Source organism: Pinus tabuliformis, chromosome 2_1 (assembly GCF_031772625.1).
Source record: "Pinus tabuliformis cultivar Carrire ecotype Pingquan chromosome 2_1, CPIR1, whole genome shotgun sequence".
In the NCBI taxonomy this organism is placed as follows: Eukaryota; Viridiplantae; Streptophyta; class Pinopsida; order Pinales; family Pinaceae; genus Pinus; species Pinus tabuliformis.
In genome coordinates this window covers 68,266,268-68,286,501 of record NC_142299.1, presented here as the reverse complement: position 1 = coordinate 68,286,501, position 20,234 = coordinate 68,266,268, and the positions used below count along the sequence as shown (strand labels likewise).

At 40.8% G+C, this 20,234-nt stretch overlaps 1 protein-coding gene across 4 annotated transcripts in view; it reads left to right on the top strand.

Moving 5' to 3' along the window:
• The window catches only part of LOC149198824 (DHHC-type zinc finger family protein), a 177,747-nt gene that overhangs the window by 96,428 nt on the left and 61,085 nt on the right, over nt 1–20,234 (top strand). For all 4 annotated transcript variants that reach the window (XM_089402175.1, XM_089402174.1, XM_089402173.1 and 1 more), the window contains exons 2-3: nt 16,776–17,022; nt 17,358–17,449. In XM_089402175.1, the coding sequence (XP_089258301.1) occupies nt 16,776–17,022; nt 17,358–17,449 (339 nt within the window). The remainder of the gene's footprint in view (nt 1–16,775; nt 17,023–17,357; nt 17,450–20,234) is intronic.

The window sequence follows — 20,234 nt, the reverse complement described above, 5'->3', positions numbered from 1 at the left end:
AGGAAAGTGTTCCTCACCACTCCCATCTTGTCTTTGAAGTAGACATGCTTGCCTTGTGGTAAGGCTTTGGTGAAAATGTCCACTACTTGCTCATTTGTGGAAATGTACTCAAGCTTGACAACTCCCTTTTGGACATAGTCTCCAATGAAGTGATACTTGATCTCAATATGATTTGACTTGTCATGAAAAACTGGATTCTCCGTGAGTTTTATGCAACTCTGATTATCACAGTAAATTACTGAAGGTTTCAATGCCTGACCAAATAGACCAAACAACATCTTGCGAAGCCATATGGCCTCACAACTAGCCAAACTAGCAGCCATATACTCTGCCTTAGCTGAGCTCAATGCAACTGACTGTTGTTTCCAGTTGATCGACGACACAACTGCCGAACCCAACCCAAAACAGCACTCAGAAGTACTCTTCCTATCTGAAGCACACCTTGCCCAATCTGAATTCGTGTACCCTGCCAGTCTCACTACATCACCCTGTCTATAATCCAGACAACAGTCCCCTACAAGTGACAAAGAATGTGTTTTGCAGCCACCCAGTGCACTCTACTAGGCTCACACATGAACTGACTCATAATGTTAACTGAAAAACATATATCTGGTCGAGTGTTGACCAAATACATCATTTTATCAATCAGTTGTCTATATAGAGTGGGATCCACCAACTCGGAATAAGAAGCGTGAAGCTTCTTCCAGTTAGTGATCATAGGTGTAAACATGGGTTTGGAGTCCTCCATGTGAAATCTGCTAAGAATATCCACAATGTACTTCCCTTGTCCCAGGAAGAAATGCCCCTCCTTCTGCCACACTTCCAATCCCAAAAAATAATGCATCAAGCCGATATCCTTCATCTCAAACTCTGAAGCAAGATCTCTGTTGCAGCCCTCAATGTGTCTCTCTACACCAGTGATGATCAAGTCATCAACATACAACACCAGAATGAGGGGCTCCTCACCCACCACAATGAAGTATAGGTTCGGATCAACCTAACTCTTTGTGAAACCCAACCGCTGCAAGTATGTATCAATCCTCGAGTATCAAGCTCTAGGAGTTTGCTTCAGGCCATAGAGTACCTTTTTCAATTTGCAGACATGGGACTTCTTCCCATGCACCTCAAAGCCCTGCAACTGCTCAATATAAACCTCCTCCTGAATGAAGCCATTGGGAAATGTGGTCTTCACATCCATCTGGTGGATCTTCCAACCCATGTTTGCTGCGATCGATATAATGGAGCGAATAGATGTATACCGAGCGAAGGTCTCCTCATAGTTAACTCCTTCTATTTGTGAGAAGTTGAGAACCCTCTCGCCACAAATTGAGCCTTGAACTTCTCGATGCTGCCCTCTGTAGCATGCTTTATCTTGTAGAGCCATCTGGAAGTAACAACTGATTTACCTTCAGGCCTCGGTACTACCTCCCAAACATCGTTCTTCATAATAGAAGAATACTCCTCCATCATGGCCTCTCTCTAGACTTGCTGGCTGACTGCCTCCTCATAACTAGAAGGCTTGGAGTCAACATTGCTTGTTACCAATGCCATGTATACATAACTGCTCAAGTGGTTTACTCTCTCTAACCTGTCTCTTTGGCCCACCAACTGATGTGGCCTCGCGCAAGGTATCTTGAAGCCACTTGAGCTTCCTCTTCCCTAAGAATACTTCTCCCATCGGAGTGAAAGAATCCTCATCATCATCAGAAGCTTGAACTCCTGAAGGCCTGCCAACTGACCTCATGCTTGAATCTGTGCCTGTAGATGCTGAAGTACTGTGCAAATTGTCCATTAGTGGACTACCCTGTGGATTGCTTTGCGGACTGCCCTGCATGTTGCCCAAAGAACCACCCACCTCAATCTGAGAGCCACTGCTCATTGATGGACCGGACACTGTGATCGATGTACCTCCTGATCCTTGACCACTGGATCCCTGTGACTGACTCAGCTGCTCCTGAGGGTCTGGTGACTCTGGATGCTCTAACTCTGGTGACCTCCTGAAATCTCTCTCTTCCTCGAACTTCACATCCCACCTGACAACCACTTTCCTCTGCGCAAGAATATAAATCTGATAAGCTTTCAAGGTTTCGCTATAACCCACAAAGATGCCTTTGCTTGTAGTGGGCTCTAGCTTGGTCCTATTCTCCTTGGGGACATAGGAATATGTAAGGCAACCAAAGATACGAAAGTCCCCAACATCAAGCTTCTTCTCAGAAAAAGCCTCCTCTAGAGTCACATTCCCCAAGGCACAGTGTGGACTCCTGTTCTGCAAGTACACAACAGTTTTGCAGGTCTTTGCCCACAAAAATAAAGGTAACCCTTGATCATGAAGCATGGCTTTGGGAGCCCCTACAATGGATCTGTTCTTCCTCTCCGCAACCCCATTCTGCTGGGGGTTGTAAGGAACTGTGAACTCCCTCCTAATGCCTACCTCAGTACAAAAATCAACAAACTCACCAAGGGTATATTCTCCTCCATTGTCCGACCTGAGGACCTTGATCTTCCTACCTTTCTGGGTCTCCACAAGAGCTTTGAACTCTTGAGACCGTTTGAAGACCTCACTCTTGGTCTTCAAGAAATAAATCTAGGTCTTCCTGGAGTGGTCATCAATGAATAAAACATAGTACTCATAGCCACTCAAGGATACATGAGACATCCGACCACTCACATCGGTATGAATCAAGTCAAGGATCCCAGTCGCTCTGCTGTCACTGCTGGGAAAAGGGGATCTAGAAAACTTCCGCATAGCACATCCTCTGCGTACATCAAGGTGATCAGAACTGAAATCTGGCACACCAGTGGTGATCTCTCCCGCAATGTACTCAAGGCCCCATGATACATGTGCCCCATCCTGTAGTGCCAAATCTCACACAACTCTGAACTGCTAGATCTGTTGTCGGTCCTGTCTCGGGTGCTACTACTCAATGCCATCAGGCGCTAGAATGAGAACTTGTACACCTTGGCATGGTGCACACCAATCACTCTAGCTGAAGAAGCTGAAGTTCCCCTAGGATATATAAGCACCTGCCCTCTCTTGAACAACACATTATACCCTCTGTCCTCAAGTGCTGAGATGGATATCAGGTTCTTCTTCATTCCAGGCACATATAGAACATCTGACACTTTCAAGGGAGGTTTGGGTCCCCTATCAAATGTCAATGTCCCCACACCGACTGCTGTAACCATGTTGTCATCACCAAGTACTAACTTCATATCAATATCATCCTTTGAAAGCTTTGAGAAGTACTCTCTGACTCCTGTCATGTGGCAGGAAGTGCCACTGTCAACATACTAAATGCTAGAGATGCTCTGTTAGTAGTGGAGAGTGCACACTCCCTCTAAACCTGTATGGCAGTGATCCTGTACTAGTGGCCTCACAAACTATGAACCCAAACTCCCGATCAAAGCTCTTTGAGAAGCTCTCTATCTCTGCAGAAGCTGCCATGGGTTTGTCTCTCCATTTCTTGTTCTTCTTCTCCGGACACACAACAACATAGTGTCCCAACTTTTGACAATACCAACATTTGACTTGAATAGTCCTTCTCCTTGTTCTGATGCTTGCCTTTATCTTTGCCTTTGCTTCCACTGTTGGAAGCTTGCTTCTTTGCTCTACCCTTCTTGCCTCTTGCTAACAATGCCACATTGTCATCCTCCTCCACCTGTTTGGTTGCCCCAAGATGGTTCTTTCTGATCTCATTCTGAATGCAATCATCCCACAACCTCTCCCATTCGGGAAGGGTTTCCCGTGCAACAATGCCATCCACAAAATTCTCCCAAGTCATGGGAAGACCATTCAAAGCAATCTTCACCAACTCAGTGGGTGCAATGATCTCACCTACGGCTGCCAACTCATCTCTCACTGAAGTGATCTTTGTGAGGTATGCTGTAGCACTGTCAGTCTTAGCCATTTTAATGGCCTTCAGTTTCTTCTTTAGGACCATTTTTCTGTTCTCATTTGAGCTCTGGTAAAGACTAGTCAAGGCTGTCGACATCTCATGTGCATAAGTCTTTCCTCTCACATGAGGAATGACATGATTTTTGACTCATTCCAGAATCAATCTTTTTGCCTTAGCATTCTTTTTGTTAAACTCTGCCAATTGTATAGGGTCAGAAAATACTGCTGCAGGGTTTTGTGTGGTATTTACCATAATGCCCTAGACTTCTGCTTCCTCAAAGATGCTCTGGATTCTCCCCTTCCATGCACTGTAGTTGTTCTACCCATCCAACCTGTCTTCAACTCTCAAACCCAAATACATGTTTCACTGTCTTACCAAACTGAAATTTTCAAATCTGTGGTAAAGGTTTTTGTTTTCTGTGTAAAAATTAGCTTGCTGTAATTTAAAATTTTCACTTTTTTGTCCCAAATTGCACTTTTTCAGCCAACTAAGCTTTGATACCATGAAGAATTTCAACCCCCACTCTGGTTATCAGTTTTCCTTATCACTCCATGCATTTAGTTTTAAATTCAAGCATGATAAAAATTTTAAAATCTGGAAATGACAATATTTTCTGAAAACACAAATTTAGAGATTTTACAATTGCTGAAATTGCAGAAATAAAACACAGCAAAATTATGATAGCCACACATAGAAAATAACACAGTGATTTTTAGTCAATGTGACCTTGGAAAACCCCCCCTACAACTCTTGGGGAAAACCAGTTTGAGAGCTCTTCTTTATTTCTGAAAGTGCTTTTACAGAGAAATTGAAATACATAGTAAAAATTTCAGCAACCACAAATTACAACTTATCTCGATTTTTGTGCTTGAACTCCGCCTCGAAAATCATGCCAATCAACAAACTGCCAAAACATAAATTTTTCCAGTAATAAAACAACGTTAAATGCTGTACGGGCTGCCTCGAAAATCATGCCCAGAACCTGTTGTACGGACCGTATGGATTTCAACAGTACGACTGCCTCGAAACTCGTGCCCTTGTTGCTGTCCCTCTTCCTCAATTTTTGTGCCTTTCTCCTGTTGCATGGTTTTGCCTTGGGATGCGTGCCAAGAAATGCTGCTGCGTAGATTTGCTGAAATGTCTTCTTGTTGCTCTCTTTCACTTCCTCACTGCTCAGAAATTTTCTCCTGACTCTCTCTTCTCTTTCTCTCAAATGCTCATGAAAGAATGAATTGATCTTTTCTCTCTACTCTTCTCCTTTTACTCTCTAAATGACCTTTTGGGTTACCCTAAGATCTAATGGTTGAGATTCATTTAGATCTAGGGATGAGAATAAATGTGCATTTAATTCTCACATTTTATATTTTAACCCACCCACTTAAATAAAGACCCACTTAGCCTTTTATTTCCATAGTCACTTTTGCACTTTCTAATTCTTCACTGACTTTAATAAAGTCACAATTAAATTAGATTGTAACTTTACCACTTATGAGGTTACTTTTAAATTAAATTGACTTTAGCACTTATAAAGTCACTTTAGGAGAAAAGTACAAATAAATTTGGACACTTTTCCCTAGGCCAAAGATCAAAGCCTTAGGGAACCACTTGTCCTCTGGTACCCAAATTTTAACATATGAAGCCTTGTCGAATTTGTTCACTATTAAGAACATTGGTCAAGTAGCAAGTTTGAAGAATGAGCTGAGGAATACAAAGATGACTAAAGAAGATATTGTTGCAACCTTCTTTGTAAAGATAGCTAGACTCAAGATGATCTTCTAGCCATCGATGAGATTATTTCGGACAAAGAATTGGTGATCACTACTATATTAGGTTTGCCACCCTCTTGGAGTGCTTTTGCTTCAGGTCTCAACAGTTGGAAGGAAGCTCCCACCTTTGAAGAATTATGGACCGCATGTAGTCAAGAAGAATTAAGGATCTCAATGGTTGCCAATCCTGAAGAAGTATCAAATGCTTATGTTGCTCATCATAAAGGAAAGAGATCGAAGGGATGAAGGAAGAAAGTTGACATGTCTCAGATAGAGTGCTATCAATGTCATAAGAAAGGTCACTACAAGAGTGACTGCCTTGAGAATCCAAGGAATAAGAAGAGAGGAAGAGATCAAGCCAACTTTGTTGAAGAAGGAGACTCAAAGAAAGTCAAGCTTGAAGAATCCGACATTAGGGACTTACACTATTAAGTCATTTGCTTTACATAACTTGTTTTATATGTTTTAGAATTTATAGGTTTTTAACATATCTTTGGAAAAGACATTTTTGTATTGCTTTAAGTTTGTAGGTTTCCCTCAAGCTTTGGAGGGAGCTCCCAACAACTCTCAAAGATAAGTATCTCATGTCTTTTTAGTTTTGGGATCATGTACCCATTTAGTTTTGATTATATTAAATACTAATCACCTTTCTCCCTCTGTTGTCTTGGTTAGGAAAAACATCTGCAAAAAGGAGGATCTCTCAAGACAAGGTTAGTCAAGAAACAAAGGTATGTTTTGAATACATTGATTGGATTATTCATTTGATGATCTATTACTAACTTTGTCATGACTAGTTGTATTGAATCCTAGTGATTCTTGTTTGGGTGATTCATCTCTTAATAAATATACTTGCCCCACTCATATTCTTGATTGACTATGTAGAATCATAGACAGGTTGTGGAAAACCCTAATTGAAGGGTACGCTAATGTGAATGTCTGAAATCCTAAGCTGCTTAGGGATATTGTGAAATGTTAGTTGAAGTTTTATTGATGAAGTCATGTTTGGGATTTTGGTATGATTGGAAATCCTAACTTGTTAGGATTGAATGATGAGGTCTAAAATCCCGAACCTTTGAAGTTTTGGTAATGTTGGGTTTGCTATGTCTCTACATTGGAACCCTAGCTTATTAGGGTTTGGTGGAATATGTGATTCTACATTGGAACCCTAGCTCATTGGGGTTTGGTGGAATGTGTGAGTAAGACCCTTACATTGTCTTAGTATGTGTGTGTTGACTTATCAAACCCTAGTATAATCAAATTATTTGTGTGTCTAACTCTTATTTGATATTGTTGTGAAGTTGGGTTTGACTAACACATGATATGAAATGTATTTTTCATGATGATGAAATCTAAGCATATATATAGATATGTCCATTTGATTAAAGTCCTAGGTTGGTCTAGGTCAAATGTATTTATGGACATATGATATGCCTATGTATGGTTATGAATTCCTAGATATGTGTGTTGACCTAGTCACTGACGATCATGAGTTTTAGGATTTTATGGAAGTCCTTGTTTGAGATTCTAGGATGCTGGTATCTGAAAATCTAGGGTTTAGATCCTAGTAGTGAAATTGTCTAGTGCGAAATATAACAATCTGAGATTCATGAATGTTGAGTCTGTGAAAATGGAATTCTAAGTTTTGGAATTAAACCTTAGTCAAAGTAAAATCTCTGGAATATGATGATTTGAGATTTGTGAAGAGATTGTTGAAATTGGAATTTTTGATGACTGCTCGGAAATCTAGGGTTTGCGAACTAACCCTAGTGGTAGTTGGTCATGATAGTGATTGATTGATGGTTGATTGAAAATGTAGGGGTTTGGAACTAACCCTAGTGGAAGGTGGTCAGGTTAATGGTTAAGCTATGATTGACTTTGATGGATTTGTTTGTGTGAAATCTAGGGTTTGTATGAATTCCTAGTGTGAAGTCCAACATATATGTTTTGAAAGGTTGTTAGATACTTTAAAGATCTATATTTGTGTGAAAGGTTTCTAGGGTTTGCTATATGTTGTAGTAATGTATGTCATGCCTTTGGAAAACATATTGAAACCCTAGATGGAATGAATGTTGTTATGAAATAGTCTAGGTTTCTTAACAAAGTCCCTAGCAAGATGTTGAAGAGTATATGTCTCTTGTTTAAAAGTTTGGGTATCTGATATGAATAAAGTTGAAATGCTTCCGTTATTTTGATATGGCTAACATCATGCTTCTATAGTTTTGGTTGTACTTGCTATCTAAGCTGTGCAAGTACACAATCTTCAACTTGGTGAAGATGCTCGATGTGACAAGCAAGTTGTGCAGGTACACAATCTTCAACTTGGTGAAGATGCTTGATGTGACAAGCAAGCTGTGCTGGTACACAATCTTCAACTTGGTGAAGATGCTCGATGTGACAAGCATGATGAGGTTGATGATAACTCTGATGAAATGGTTGGAAGCCACGAAAAGATTCTCCTATGTTGAAAAAGAAGAAGCTGATCTCCTGGAGGAAGCATGAATAGAAGAGATCTCCCTAAGATTAAGAGGGAGTCCAGATAAAGAGGTGCTTCCTGGTTGAGAGGGAGTGTTATATATGGTTCTTTGCTTCATGTGTCATGCACTAGACCAGGACTAACAACCATAAGTCTGAGTGAAGGCCATGAACAGGAAAAGGAAATTGGAGAATGCATTTTGAAGTGCTACTAAAAGAAGGAAAGCAGGATCTGACTTAAGAATATGATGTTGCATATGAAGTAGGAAGAAAAATGTATAATTGAGGAATCTTCTGTCAAACGTTCGGTTTATAGTCCTACTATGGAAAGTTGAGAAGCAACCTCTGTTGCCCGGAAGACCTCCAAGGTTTGTATTTGGTTATGTACATGCAAAAGTATATTATTGGGGTTGTGTTTGTACAAGTGAATCTCTCGAAGGAAAGCATGCAGGTTACCAATCAATTTGATTGGGAGAGATTGGACATTCTTGATCTGCTGGATCAAGGGGTGTTGAGGCTTTGTGAGTGAAGCATTGCCTCGAAGGACATCTGGCCGACACATTGTGTTGATGTCTAGAAGTTGGAAAGGTGGTGTTGATCAAAGAGCTTTGTTTTGGATACACACATGGATTTCTGGGTTGATGGTTAGCAAGTAAGCTTGATGGTACCTAGAAGGCTTGGAAGCTTGAGTCCATCTTAGTCCCACTTGGATAGATTGCCTTGGTCATGAATCTAGTCCATGGCATTGTGGTGCCTAAATTTTTGAGTGACTGGTTGGATAGATTGCCTTGGTCAAGAATCTAGTGCATGGCATTGCGGTGCCTAAAATTGATTGACTGGTTGGACAGATTGCCCTGGTTAGGAATCTAGTCCATGAAATTGCGATGCCTAAAGTTCTTCATGGTTCATATAGTTTGAGATCTTCCATTGTATATGTACATTATGAATACCTCCCTAGTTAAGAGGGAATGTTGGAAAAAGTAACTATGTTCAGTCTTCAATAATGTACTTGAGTCATTATGTAATGAACTTGTCAAAAGAATAAAGAAAAGAATTATTATTATTATCGTTGTGACTTATTAGAGCATGTGTTTCATGCTTGGGTCATCATGTTTTAGGTCAAAGTCCCCATTGAGGATTTATTCAGAGTCTATAGAATTATTGTACATTTAAAGAGACCCTTCTTGGGCTTTTGAATCATGTAAAAAGGTTAAGTATTGAGTCAAATATGAATTATGTAACCTCCACACCATGTCGGCCTAAGGACCCATTCGACCCCACAAGAAGCCTATAAAAGGAAGGACATCGAATTCATTTGGAGCATCACTTCTCATCTTCTCATCTACTAGGCAAAAGTGCGAAAATCCTGTTGCTGGGCAGAAGTGCGAAGTGGATAGCTGGGAAAGTCTGTTGTTGGGAAGCCAAAGTGAATGCGAGTTTGGGGGAGTCTAAGGAGAAGAGAAAAATCGAAATTTTGGTGGTGGTCTCACTTTGTTTCGTGCTCTGGATTGGGAGAACGAAGTCTTCCAAGTTGGACTGCTGCCGGAAGCTGCTGGCTGCTGCAAGTTGCTGCATAGTCGAAGTTGCTGGGAAGAGGTCAATCTTCTGGAGGCTAACTTGGTGTGGAGGGAAGGTCTGGTCAAGGTCTAGGGTGAAGAGTATGAAAGAATACTATTGAAAGGAAGAATTACTTTGACTGGGTTTTCCCCTCGAGGGGGGTTTTGCCCTGGCACATGCCTACATCTTGTGTTCATTGTTTTACGTGTTACTGCTTTTGGTATTTGCTTGATGAACTAAAGAAAGAAGATATAAAGAATGTAATTATAAGAAACATCACAAGTAATTATCATGATTGAGAAAATCTTTACTGCCTTTCTGATCTCAGTAAAGGCCTGTCGGATTGCATTTACTTGTCACACAACATACCGATGTTTGTGACTTTGAGGAAGCTATGGCATAAAGAACAATCGCATAAATGAGATCCACTCCCCAGAGGTCTCAGATCTGGCAGAAAGAACCTCCAATCTGACGGTCTGCACCACAGATCCAGCTTCATACCTCCCTTTTGACTGCTTAGAACCCACAGAGAGATTGTAATCTCCCAATACAGCTAGCTTGTCCATAGATCTACTTCTGGGTACTTTTCAGAAGGAAAGGCCGTCACAACATTAGCGACTTATTGGCTATCAGATCGGTGTAGGTCTTCGCCTTTAGTTAGGGAAGATCTAGACAGCGATCTCTGTTCAAACTGCTCGGATGTCCAAAACAGTGCCAGACCCGGAGAAGATCTGCACCTCCCTCCACCTTTGATCGCTTAATCCTGCAGAAAGCTAGCCCATGGAATCATAACCCACACATTGCCACGACTCCTCTGTTCGTCAATCGTGCTGCCCTGCAATGCATTCTCCTGTTGAACTTCACCGGCTATGCTCATGGAGTACTCTGCCATCGCTCCTCTCCACGTTATCATAAAGTTTTTTCATATATATATATATATATATCAGTGTTGATAATATCGTCGAGATATCGGCGATATTCATAAATATCGCGATATTTTCGGCCAGACGAAATATCGCCGACCAAATATCGCGATATTTTCCAGTTTTTAAAATCGCGTGAGATTTACGATATTTCGACGATATATTTGAAAATATTGCGCGACGACCTTAAATATCGTGGGTGACCCTGAAAACAATACGCGCGGGCTATATAAATCGATTTTTGGTCTTTTTGAAGTCATTTTGGTTTTTTCTGAGCGCTAGAAGGTTGCTGCCAAGGAGGGTTTGAAGCCAATATTTGCCAATACAGGTACGTATTTTTAAGAAATCTGACTTGCACCATGAAAGAGTAATTCAAATTAATACGCATGAGAAAAAAGTCCGATTTAAGACTGTGTGCCCAACACATTGGCAATGTCACTTATGATGAATAGCATCGTTTTGACTCTTGAGTATGTGCTTCGTGTGGTACTGGTACCCAATAGCATCGTTTTGACTCTTGAGTATGTGCTTCGTGTGGTACTGGTACCCAACGATCCTGCACTAACTGCTTCAAAAAATATTTGAATAAGGTCTTGTTTTTCCTTGTAGGTGATAAATGTTACTCTCCTTCCATTGTATATTCAAATGTAGCAATCTCTGCGTTTCCTTTTCAATATTTTGTTGATTAACTGCTTCAAAGAATTATAATGATGGCTAGGCACCGTTATGTCATTTAAGGAATGCCAATGCGTGCAACTTTGTGAATTGAAATTAAGATTGAAAACTTTACACTTTTACCTGTGTGGCAGTGTGCTATTGATACCACAGTTCTAAGATGTAGATGATTCTAATTTCTGAGAGCCCATTTGGTGATCAACTATTCTGGGTTCAGCTGATTCCGTAAATGTTTTGCAATCCTAATAGGGCCCATTACCATATTGGCATATAATATATATGGCAACACATGATAATTATTAATTATAATTACATGGGTCAGAATTCTGTGGGTGTTGTTTTCTTTTTGTTTTTGCACTGGATCATGTATGAGAACATGTTTTCTTAAAGATAACCCCATGTATGTTTTTAAAATTTCTGAATGTTGCATTGTGTGGTTTTGGAATTGGACTCTTGTGATTTATAATTATGCACAGCGTGACAACAGTGGTATAAGTTATAAGTTATAACAGTTATATATTTTTCCCATGCTTGGCATAATTCTGAAAGAAATTGTTCTCATTCCATGCCAATTTGCTATGTGTTTTATGTGCCATTTGGATACCTCACGTTACAACATGTTCATACTCTTTTGTTCAAGAGTATTCAGCAGTCAACTTGTATTACACTTCTATTCAATAGTCAAGTTAAAATTGTTTTGTAAAATGATGTGGTTATTTGTAATTTGAAAATTTCGTATTACTTATTAAGTTACTAATTCCAAATTTTTTTTGGTGCTCTAGGTTTCCTTTTGAGTTAGCCCACTACAAAATACAAATATGCCAAAAGCCTTGGACCCATTTTGGGAGTATGGGAGCCCTGATGGTGGGACAAATCGTGCATATCTTACATGCAAATTGTGTGGGGACAAGATGATAGGTGGGATTACACAACTGAAATACCATCTTGCTAGACTCAGTGGACATGATGTTGGGCTTTGTACAGTTTCTAGTCCGGAGCTTATACAAAAAGCTCTTGAGGCAATTGAAGAAAAGGACAGAAAGAAGGAAGAGGCGGAAAGAAACAAAGCTGAACGTGCAGGTAGATCTTTCGGGATATCTTCTCCTGATTTTGGTGTTGAGGGTAGTGGGCCTAGTGGCCCTAGTGGGAGGGGCTCCACAACTGGCACACCATCACATGCTACAGCTAGTGTGAGTGCGAGGTCATCATTTTTTGTTCCACGAACAGGCGCTGGAGCACAACCTGGCATAAAATCGCTTGTTAAAAAAAAGAAGCAAGAAGCAGATAGAGTCATGGGGAGGTGTATTTTTTGGAGCGACTTACCTCTCAGCATCACGAAAACCAATCCATTTTGGCAGCCAATGTGTGATGCTATTGTTGTTGTGGGCCCAGGGTACAAAAGTGCCACATATGAGGAGTTGCGAGGGCCAATTCTTCAAGCAGAAAAACATGACATCAACTCTAGATTGGCGGAGTTGAAAAAGACATGGGAAGTCACTAGATGCATAGTGATGTCTGATGGTTGGACAGATAGGAAGGGTAGGACCCTTCTAAATTTCTTGGTACATTGTCCTAAAGGTACCATGTTTATTAAATCGTTGGATGCATCAGAACATATCAAAGATGCAGCAACGATATGTGAGTTGTTAGATGGGTTCATTCGGGAGATTGGTGTGCAGAATGTGGTGCAAGTCATAACAGACAATGCAACTAATTATGTGTCTGCCGGCAGAATGCTTATGGAGAGGCATCCCACATTGTTCTGGACTCCATGTGCAGCGCATTGTCTTGATTTGTTGCTTGAGGATATGGGGAAACTCTCCTTCATCAAGGAGGCAGTTGATATGGCTAGGAGCATCCCCAAGTTTATTTATAACCATGCTTTTGTTCTTAGCCTTATGAGGAGGTTCACTAGAAACAAGGAGTTGCGGCGTCCTGCCATCACACGTTTTGCCACAACCTTTATTACTCTTCAGTGTTTGCTTCGATGCCAGTTCGAGTTGAAGCAAATGTTTGTGTCTGATGATTAGCGTAATTGTAGATACAACAGGAGACCTGATGGGATAGCCATTGCAAAAATGGTGTACTCTGAGACATTTTGGAGTGGAGTAGAAGAAGCATGTGCAGTTAGCGAACCTATAGTAAAGGTTCTTAGATTGGTGGATGGAGAGAAGCCTGCAATGCCTTATTTGTATGAGGGCATGGATAGGGCCAAGGAGGCCATTCGTTCCTATTATGCAAACAAGGGTTCTGCTGGCCTTGATAGGCAGATGATGTTATGGGATGTGATCGATAGTCGATGGACAGGGATGCTTCATCGACCCATTCATGTAGCAGCACTCTTCCTCAACCCCGCATTTTCATACAAATGCAACTTTCATTTTGATGGCGAGGTGATGGAAGGGCTCCATTCCTGTATTTAGAGGATGGTACCTGATCCTGAGCTTCGTAGCAAAATCAATCGCGAGTTACAGTGTTATCAGGATTGTGTTGGCCTATTTGGCTTTGATTATGCCATTAGGGAAAGGGCCCTCTTCATGCCACGTAAGTGACAAGTCATCACTCATTAGAAATTTGAATTTAATTATGTTTTAACTTTTAAGTTTTTGAATTTTTTATTTCATTATTTTGTTGTAGATATTTGGTGGCGAAGCTATGGTGCAAGGGCACCAAATTTGCAAAAATTGGCTATACGAATCTTGAGTCAAACATGTAGCTCTTCAGGGTGTGAGCGCAATTGGAGTGTATTTGAGAAAATACACGCCAAAAAGCGCAACAGGTATAACTTTGAACTCAAGCCTTCAGTTGAGCAATTACACTTATTGTAATTTTTAATTTTTAATTTATGACCTTCAAATGTCAAGAGTCAAGAGTCAAGACTCATTACTTTTTTTGACACTCTTACAGGTTGGAGTTCGCACGCCTCAACGATTTGGTGTATGTGCATTACAACGTCCGACTTCGAGTGAGGCAAATAGAATCACCAATGGATCCAGATGCCATTTCCTTAGACAATATTGATGTATTGTCTCCGTGGAGGGTGGAGTCTGAGGAGCCCATATTGGAGGAGTCACCTTCATGGTTAGAGCCAGTGGCAGATGATCCATTAGAGCAGGGGCAGCAAGAGGAGGACTCGGAGTCAGAGGAGCAGCAGCACTTAGAGGAGGAGCAGGAGGAGCAGGAGGAGGAGGACACTGCGGGAGCATCAGCATCAACACCATCTGCTATAGATATAGGAGAGCATAGCTCCATGCCTAGCGCTCATTATTTGACATTAGGTGCAGAGGCAGGGTCAGGGCCTTCTACTACTAGGGGCAGGCCTGGCAAACAGCCCATCATGTTTTCCCGTAAAAGGGGGAGAGGGTAGTAGATAGATAGCTACTAGTTTTATTTGTTATGCTACATGTAACTCATGATGATGAGATACTTTTATATATGTGATGTTATTTTGTATTGGTTCTCCACATTTGAGTCCTTGAATGGACAATTATCAGGGATCAGCAGGATTTGGTATCGCCTTTGATATATCATTTCTATTTGACATCATATATATCAGTGTTTTCTTCATATTTATGTGCCAATGTGTTTATTTCATGTTGTTATTGCTTTATATGTTTAAAAATCTGAAAAAAAATGAATATATTATGCATTTTTTATGCTTGCCGATATTTTCGCCGATATTGCCGATAAGATATTTTCTGGACCCTCGCCGATATTTTCCCGATACCGATATTATCAACACTGATATATATATATATATATATATATATATCATGTTGATTTCTTACTATTCTGTGCTATATTTCATTCTAAAGTTAATATATGTATATATATAGATGAACCTAATGGTGAACCTTATCAAAAAATTCGGACTCAAACCGAATCTAATCATTGCCAAACTTGAACTTGAACCTGAACCATGTGACTTAGGACCACGTTGAAAAGGGGAAGTTGTTCCATTTTCTGGACCATTACTACCCAAGAATTAAGTGTTTGTTGCTGCATTTCTGTCTCCTGTTTCAAAAGGGTTTGCTATGATCTCATCTCTTCCTGTAAATTTTTAATGTTTGAAATTTTTGTTTGGAGCGTGAGGGAATCCTCAATTGGTTTTTGTAAGTGCAAGTTTTCCTGTTTTATCATTTTAGAAACCAGCTGTTTGAGGTCTGTTACCTCTGAATGGAGCTGTTTGTTTTCATTGTTGAGAAATTTCTTCCTCTGAGCATATTTTTGTCTAGGGATGTTCATAATGAAAATTCATGCTCCATGATGATGCTAGTGGGGCTATAAATTTGTCCTTGGCTGCAGTCATGATTGTTTAAATTGTACACCAACAATAGTGACAGTGGGGGTTCCTCCATTGAGTCCAAAATGATGCTCAACCCGACTTGGCAATTGAGCTGGTCACAAAACAGAGCTCGAAAGAAACACTGCACAAAGATGGAAGTCATGGACAAGCACCTGACACCTGGCTAGAATGGGGAGCTTGCTCAAAAAAACCACAGATGATTAGAGATACCTTGCATGAGGACAACTGAGGTGGGTCGTGGACAGGAGCACATGGGTCGGTTTGTGGACAGGAGCCACTTTAGTAGAGTTTGCAGGGAGTAAGGGAATGGTTGACAGAAGCAATAGATTACTCCCTCGTCTGTCGCTAAAACCCTGTTCTGTCTGGGTGCTGGCTGCGGACTGTTGTCGAGCAAGCATAGGAATAGAGGTCACGGGGAATGGGAGCAGCAACAGGAGCAGGAGACTACGGGAGCAAAGGTCATGGAGAACTTGGAATAGCGGCTGGAGCAAAAGACCACGGGAGTAAAGGTCGCGTGAGGAAATGGATGATGGTTTGGTACCAAATGCTTCGGAGGTCGAACTTTCTAGTATTGGCATGAGATTACAACTCAGTTATGAGTTTAGCCAACTATGTGTGTGGTGTGTTTGTGTACCATGAACGTAATATGAACAGTAGTTACTGGGACCTTCAAGCAGCTTTATAAATTGAAATATAATATATATAAACACACCATCCGCTATAATCTTGTTGCCTGTATGCATCATTGTCTGGATACATTGATTTTTATAATATTTTTTAACATGTAATATTACTGCTCCCAACTTGACATTTCCTACAAATTTGGGTAATACTTCTAGCTGTTCCAGACACTTCATCCATGTTCCCAACATTCTCATTTTCTGGAAACTCATGCAACATCGGTTTTCTCCTATGATTTAAATTTTTTTGATCGCCCTTTTTCTTTATCTGCTTATTGTGCTGTAATGTTGTCTACTGAATTGCCTGCTTACCTTTTCTCTTAACTAAGCTTTTAATTTTTAGAAGCAAAATACTATTTTCGGTCTTGTTTAAATGAAATACATTCTCTATGTCTGACTTTCTGATTTGGCATGATATTTCCATGTCCTTTTTAGCAAATTAGATTTCATTTGTTCCTTAGTATTCTAATAAATTACATACTTTGATTTGATGCTTGCAGTTAGGGATGCTATTATGGAGTTATTTTGCTGTAGTATTGACTGATCCAGGTGGTGTTCCTCCAAACTGGAGGCCTAACACAGATGAAGAGAGAGGAGAAACTCTTCCTTTAACATGTCCTGAATTTGGTGGGCCTGGGTTGAGCTTACAGCCACAGATGATCCTGAAGGACCCCTCATATTCAAGAATTCGATATTGTAGGAAATGCAACCAGATGAAGCCTCCACGCTGCCACCATTGCTCTGTTTGTAAGTCATTTTTCTTACAGGAAGGGCCATATTCAGGCCATATTTACTTGTTAGTGGTTACCAGGATCTTTTGTAGATGCTACATTTTAGAATGACCTTTGTTTATATATCTTGGTATTTTACAAATTCTAGCAAGCAAATATTGAATAGTTTAAAGTTTGACAATTTTATTTCACTAAACTGCAGCCGCTCTTGATTCTCCTGTAGTTTGCTGGGAAGCATTTTGTTGTTTCCTGACAATAAGTTGTTTACATATTATTTGAGAATCTCAGTACATCTGATATCATAGCGTCTGGAACCTGTTTCTTCTCAACATCACTCTGTTTGAATTGCAGGTGGAAGATGCATCTTGAAAATGGATCACCATTGTGTTTGGGTAGTCAATTGTGTTGGTGCTCGAAATTACAAGTTTTTTCTTCTTTTCTTGGTAAGTGGATTCAATAGAGATGAGAAGTACATTTTTGTTTTCTTTTCTGATTCGCATCAGTTTTTTTCAAAGACCATCCCTGCAGATGCAACTGCAAATGTGTATGAATGTGTATCTGTCATCTTAAAGTGATGCACTGGATGAATTACCATTAGTTATTCTTTTTGGTTATAATGCACTAGATTTCTATCTCTAATTTTATGAGTTCCTTTAGGCTTGGTTTTCGAGTATTATTTTAATCCATTGTATTTAGTTTATTTCATCTTAATTTCAAGATTAGCATATAGAGGGACATGGGGCCCTTCTGCCCATGTTTCACCCATTGATTAAAGACCAACTTTACCTCTTGAGCCATGGTGGAAGGATCTTCTCTCTCCCAAAATCACAGACAACAAATGCAAAAATGCAGAATGAGCCTAGCTATGTGTGTACTAAAAAAATATTTTTTTGGGGGAAATTCAGAGAAAGATGGATAATTCTTTGCCCATGACCAGAACTGTGTGTTAAGGAGCATACTTCATGAAGGTTGGTTGTGGGCCTACATACATGTTGATGTTGGAAATACTGGGGGGGGTTGAATTAGTATTTCTTATGATTTTTAATTGTTCTAGTGATTGCCAAAAGCATGTATGGATATGTCTTTGTATACACTGAACACAGAAATCAACAGCTGGAATTAATGCTTTTATTAAAACTCAAGACAGTGCAATAAAATAAATACAATATAAGTATAAATCTGATTGTGAATAGTTGCCAAGCTCCAACTTGGACTTTAGTGAGGCTCCAACCTCCAGAGCACCAACTCTGTTTTGCAGTGGTTCTGCACTTAGGAGCACCTACCCCCAATGACTTCAGTCCTGTTCAGTTTTGAGGCTCCAACCTCTTGGGCTCCAACCCAACCTTGGTATGAACTGTTCTGCTGTTGTTCTCTACTCACAAGCCTGCTGAGCTTCTGCTATTCTCCTGTTCTCTTGCTTCTCTGGCCTCTCCTTCCTCTTACATGTTCTTCGGCTTCCTCTCTCACTGATTATACATCCATTAATCACCATCTCACTTTGTTTTTATGTTTTTATGTATTTCAGATGCCTCTGACTCTTCGTTTCCGCTTTCCACCGCCTCTTTGGCTTCCTCCTCGGTCGCTGTCATTTCCTCTGACTCGCTTGATCTTTCAGCTTCCCTCCTTGGTCGCTGTGGCTTCCTCTGTGTTGGATTTCCATTCAACTTCTTGGCTTTACGGTCACTGTGTGTTAAAACTGTAACACAGGCCCGTTTTTTTTCAATGATAACAGGCATCCACTGAGACTGTTTCGTTTAACGGACATGTTATGCTCCAATCGTAATCTCCATCGCCCTGATACACCCCATGTAACTGACGCTCAACCTTCTAATTCATCAGAACAGTTATCATAGGCCTTTTGGCCCAAAAACCCCGCGCAACCCAAAAAACTTGATTACACAGGAAATATGTGCGAAACAGTCGAAAAGACTGAAGGGGCGGACTTCAGGAAATATTACACCCGCATTTAAACGACATCGGGTCTGCTCCTCCACAACATTATCGCAATCGGCAATTGCGGCTTCCCGGAGTTCTTTATATAGTGACCTCATGACATCACCGATGGCCGATGGGTCGATCCTCCTGCGGACGCGATATGGCATTAAACAACAGTTGATATTCTCGTCAGGTCCGCAACTGTTCATCGCAATCGGGGTTTGCCCTTGGCGGAGCTCCGATGCGATATCGCTATCGGTGATCGCAAGTCGCACAGGGTCAGGTCCGATGCGATATCGCTATCGGCGATCGCAAGTCGCATATGGTCAGGGCCTTACACTGTATTACCTCCGCTCCGATTTCCCGATGCGATAATCGCTATCGGCGATTGCAAAGGGGCCGCTTGACACACTGTAACGCCCACTTTCGAAGTGCCAATGCTATGTGTCGGACCCGATAGGATCCCAAATCTCCCGTGCATATATTTTCAAGCCTGGTCTCCGTCTGCGATAGTGTAATGGCATATATACGTGAGTTTTGGCCTCCGATAGTGTATTGTCGGAGATGCGTAGCTTGCCCGCCAATAGTGTTAAGGCCGCTCCCAATAGTGTTTAAATGCATGCATATATATATATATATATATATGAGTTTTGCCTCTGATAGCTCCTCTTCTTTGGCATATATTATATATATATGGCTCCTCCGTTTGCTCCTCTTGCTTGGTCTGCTCCTCTTGGCTCCGTCTGCTCCTCTAATATTGCCATATTGACATCAATGACAATCTGTGTCCAACAATCTCCCCCTTTGTTATTGATGGCAATATTCTTCTGCTCTCCCCCTTTGACATCAATGGCAAAGGAATGCATACGGACTCCCCCTGTCAAAATGCTCCCCCTGTCCCGCTGCATCTTTATGAATGAACTTGAGTGATGATAAAGAAATAACCCCCATCTTTTGACGCAGATGTTCGAATGCTTCTCGAGGAAGAGGTTTTGTGAAAATATCAGCTATCTGCTCCTTAGTACTGATATATTCCAGGACGATGTTTTGTTCAGCTACTTGCTCACGGAGGAAATGATACTTGATCGGTATGTGTTTGGTTCTTGAGTGCATCACTGGATTTTTGCTAAGACTGTTAGCACTTATGTTGTCACAATAAATGGTAATTGGTTGATCTGTACATATGTCGAGATCTTTTAAAGCTTCCTTCATCCATAGTATCTGAGAACAACAGTTGGCTGCAGCAATATACTCGGCTTCGGCTGTGGATAATGATATGGATGATTGTTTTTT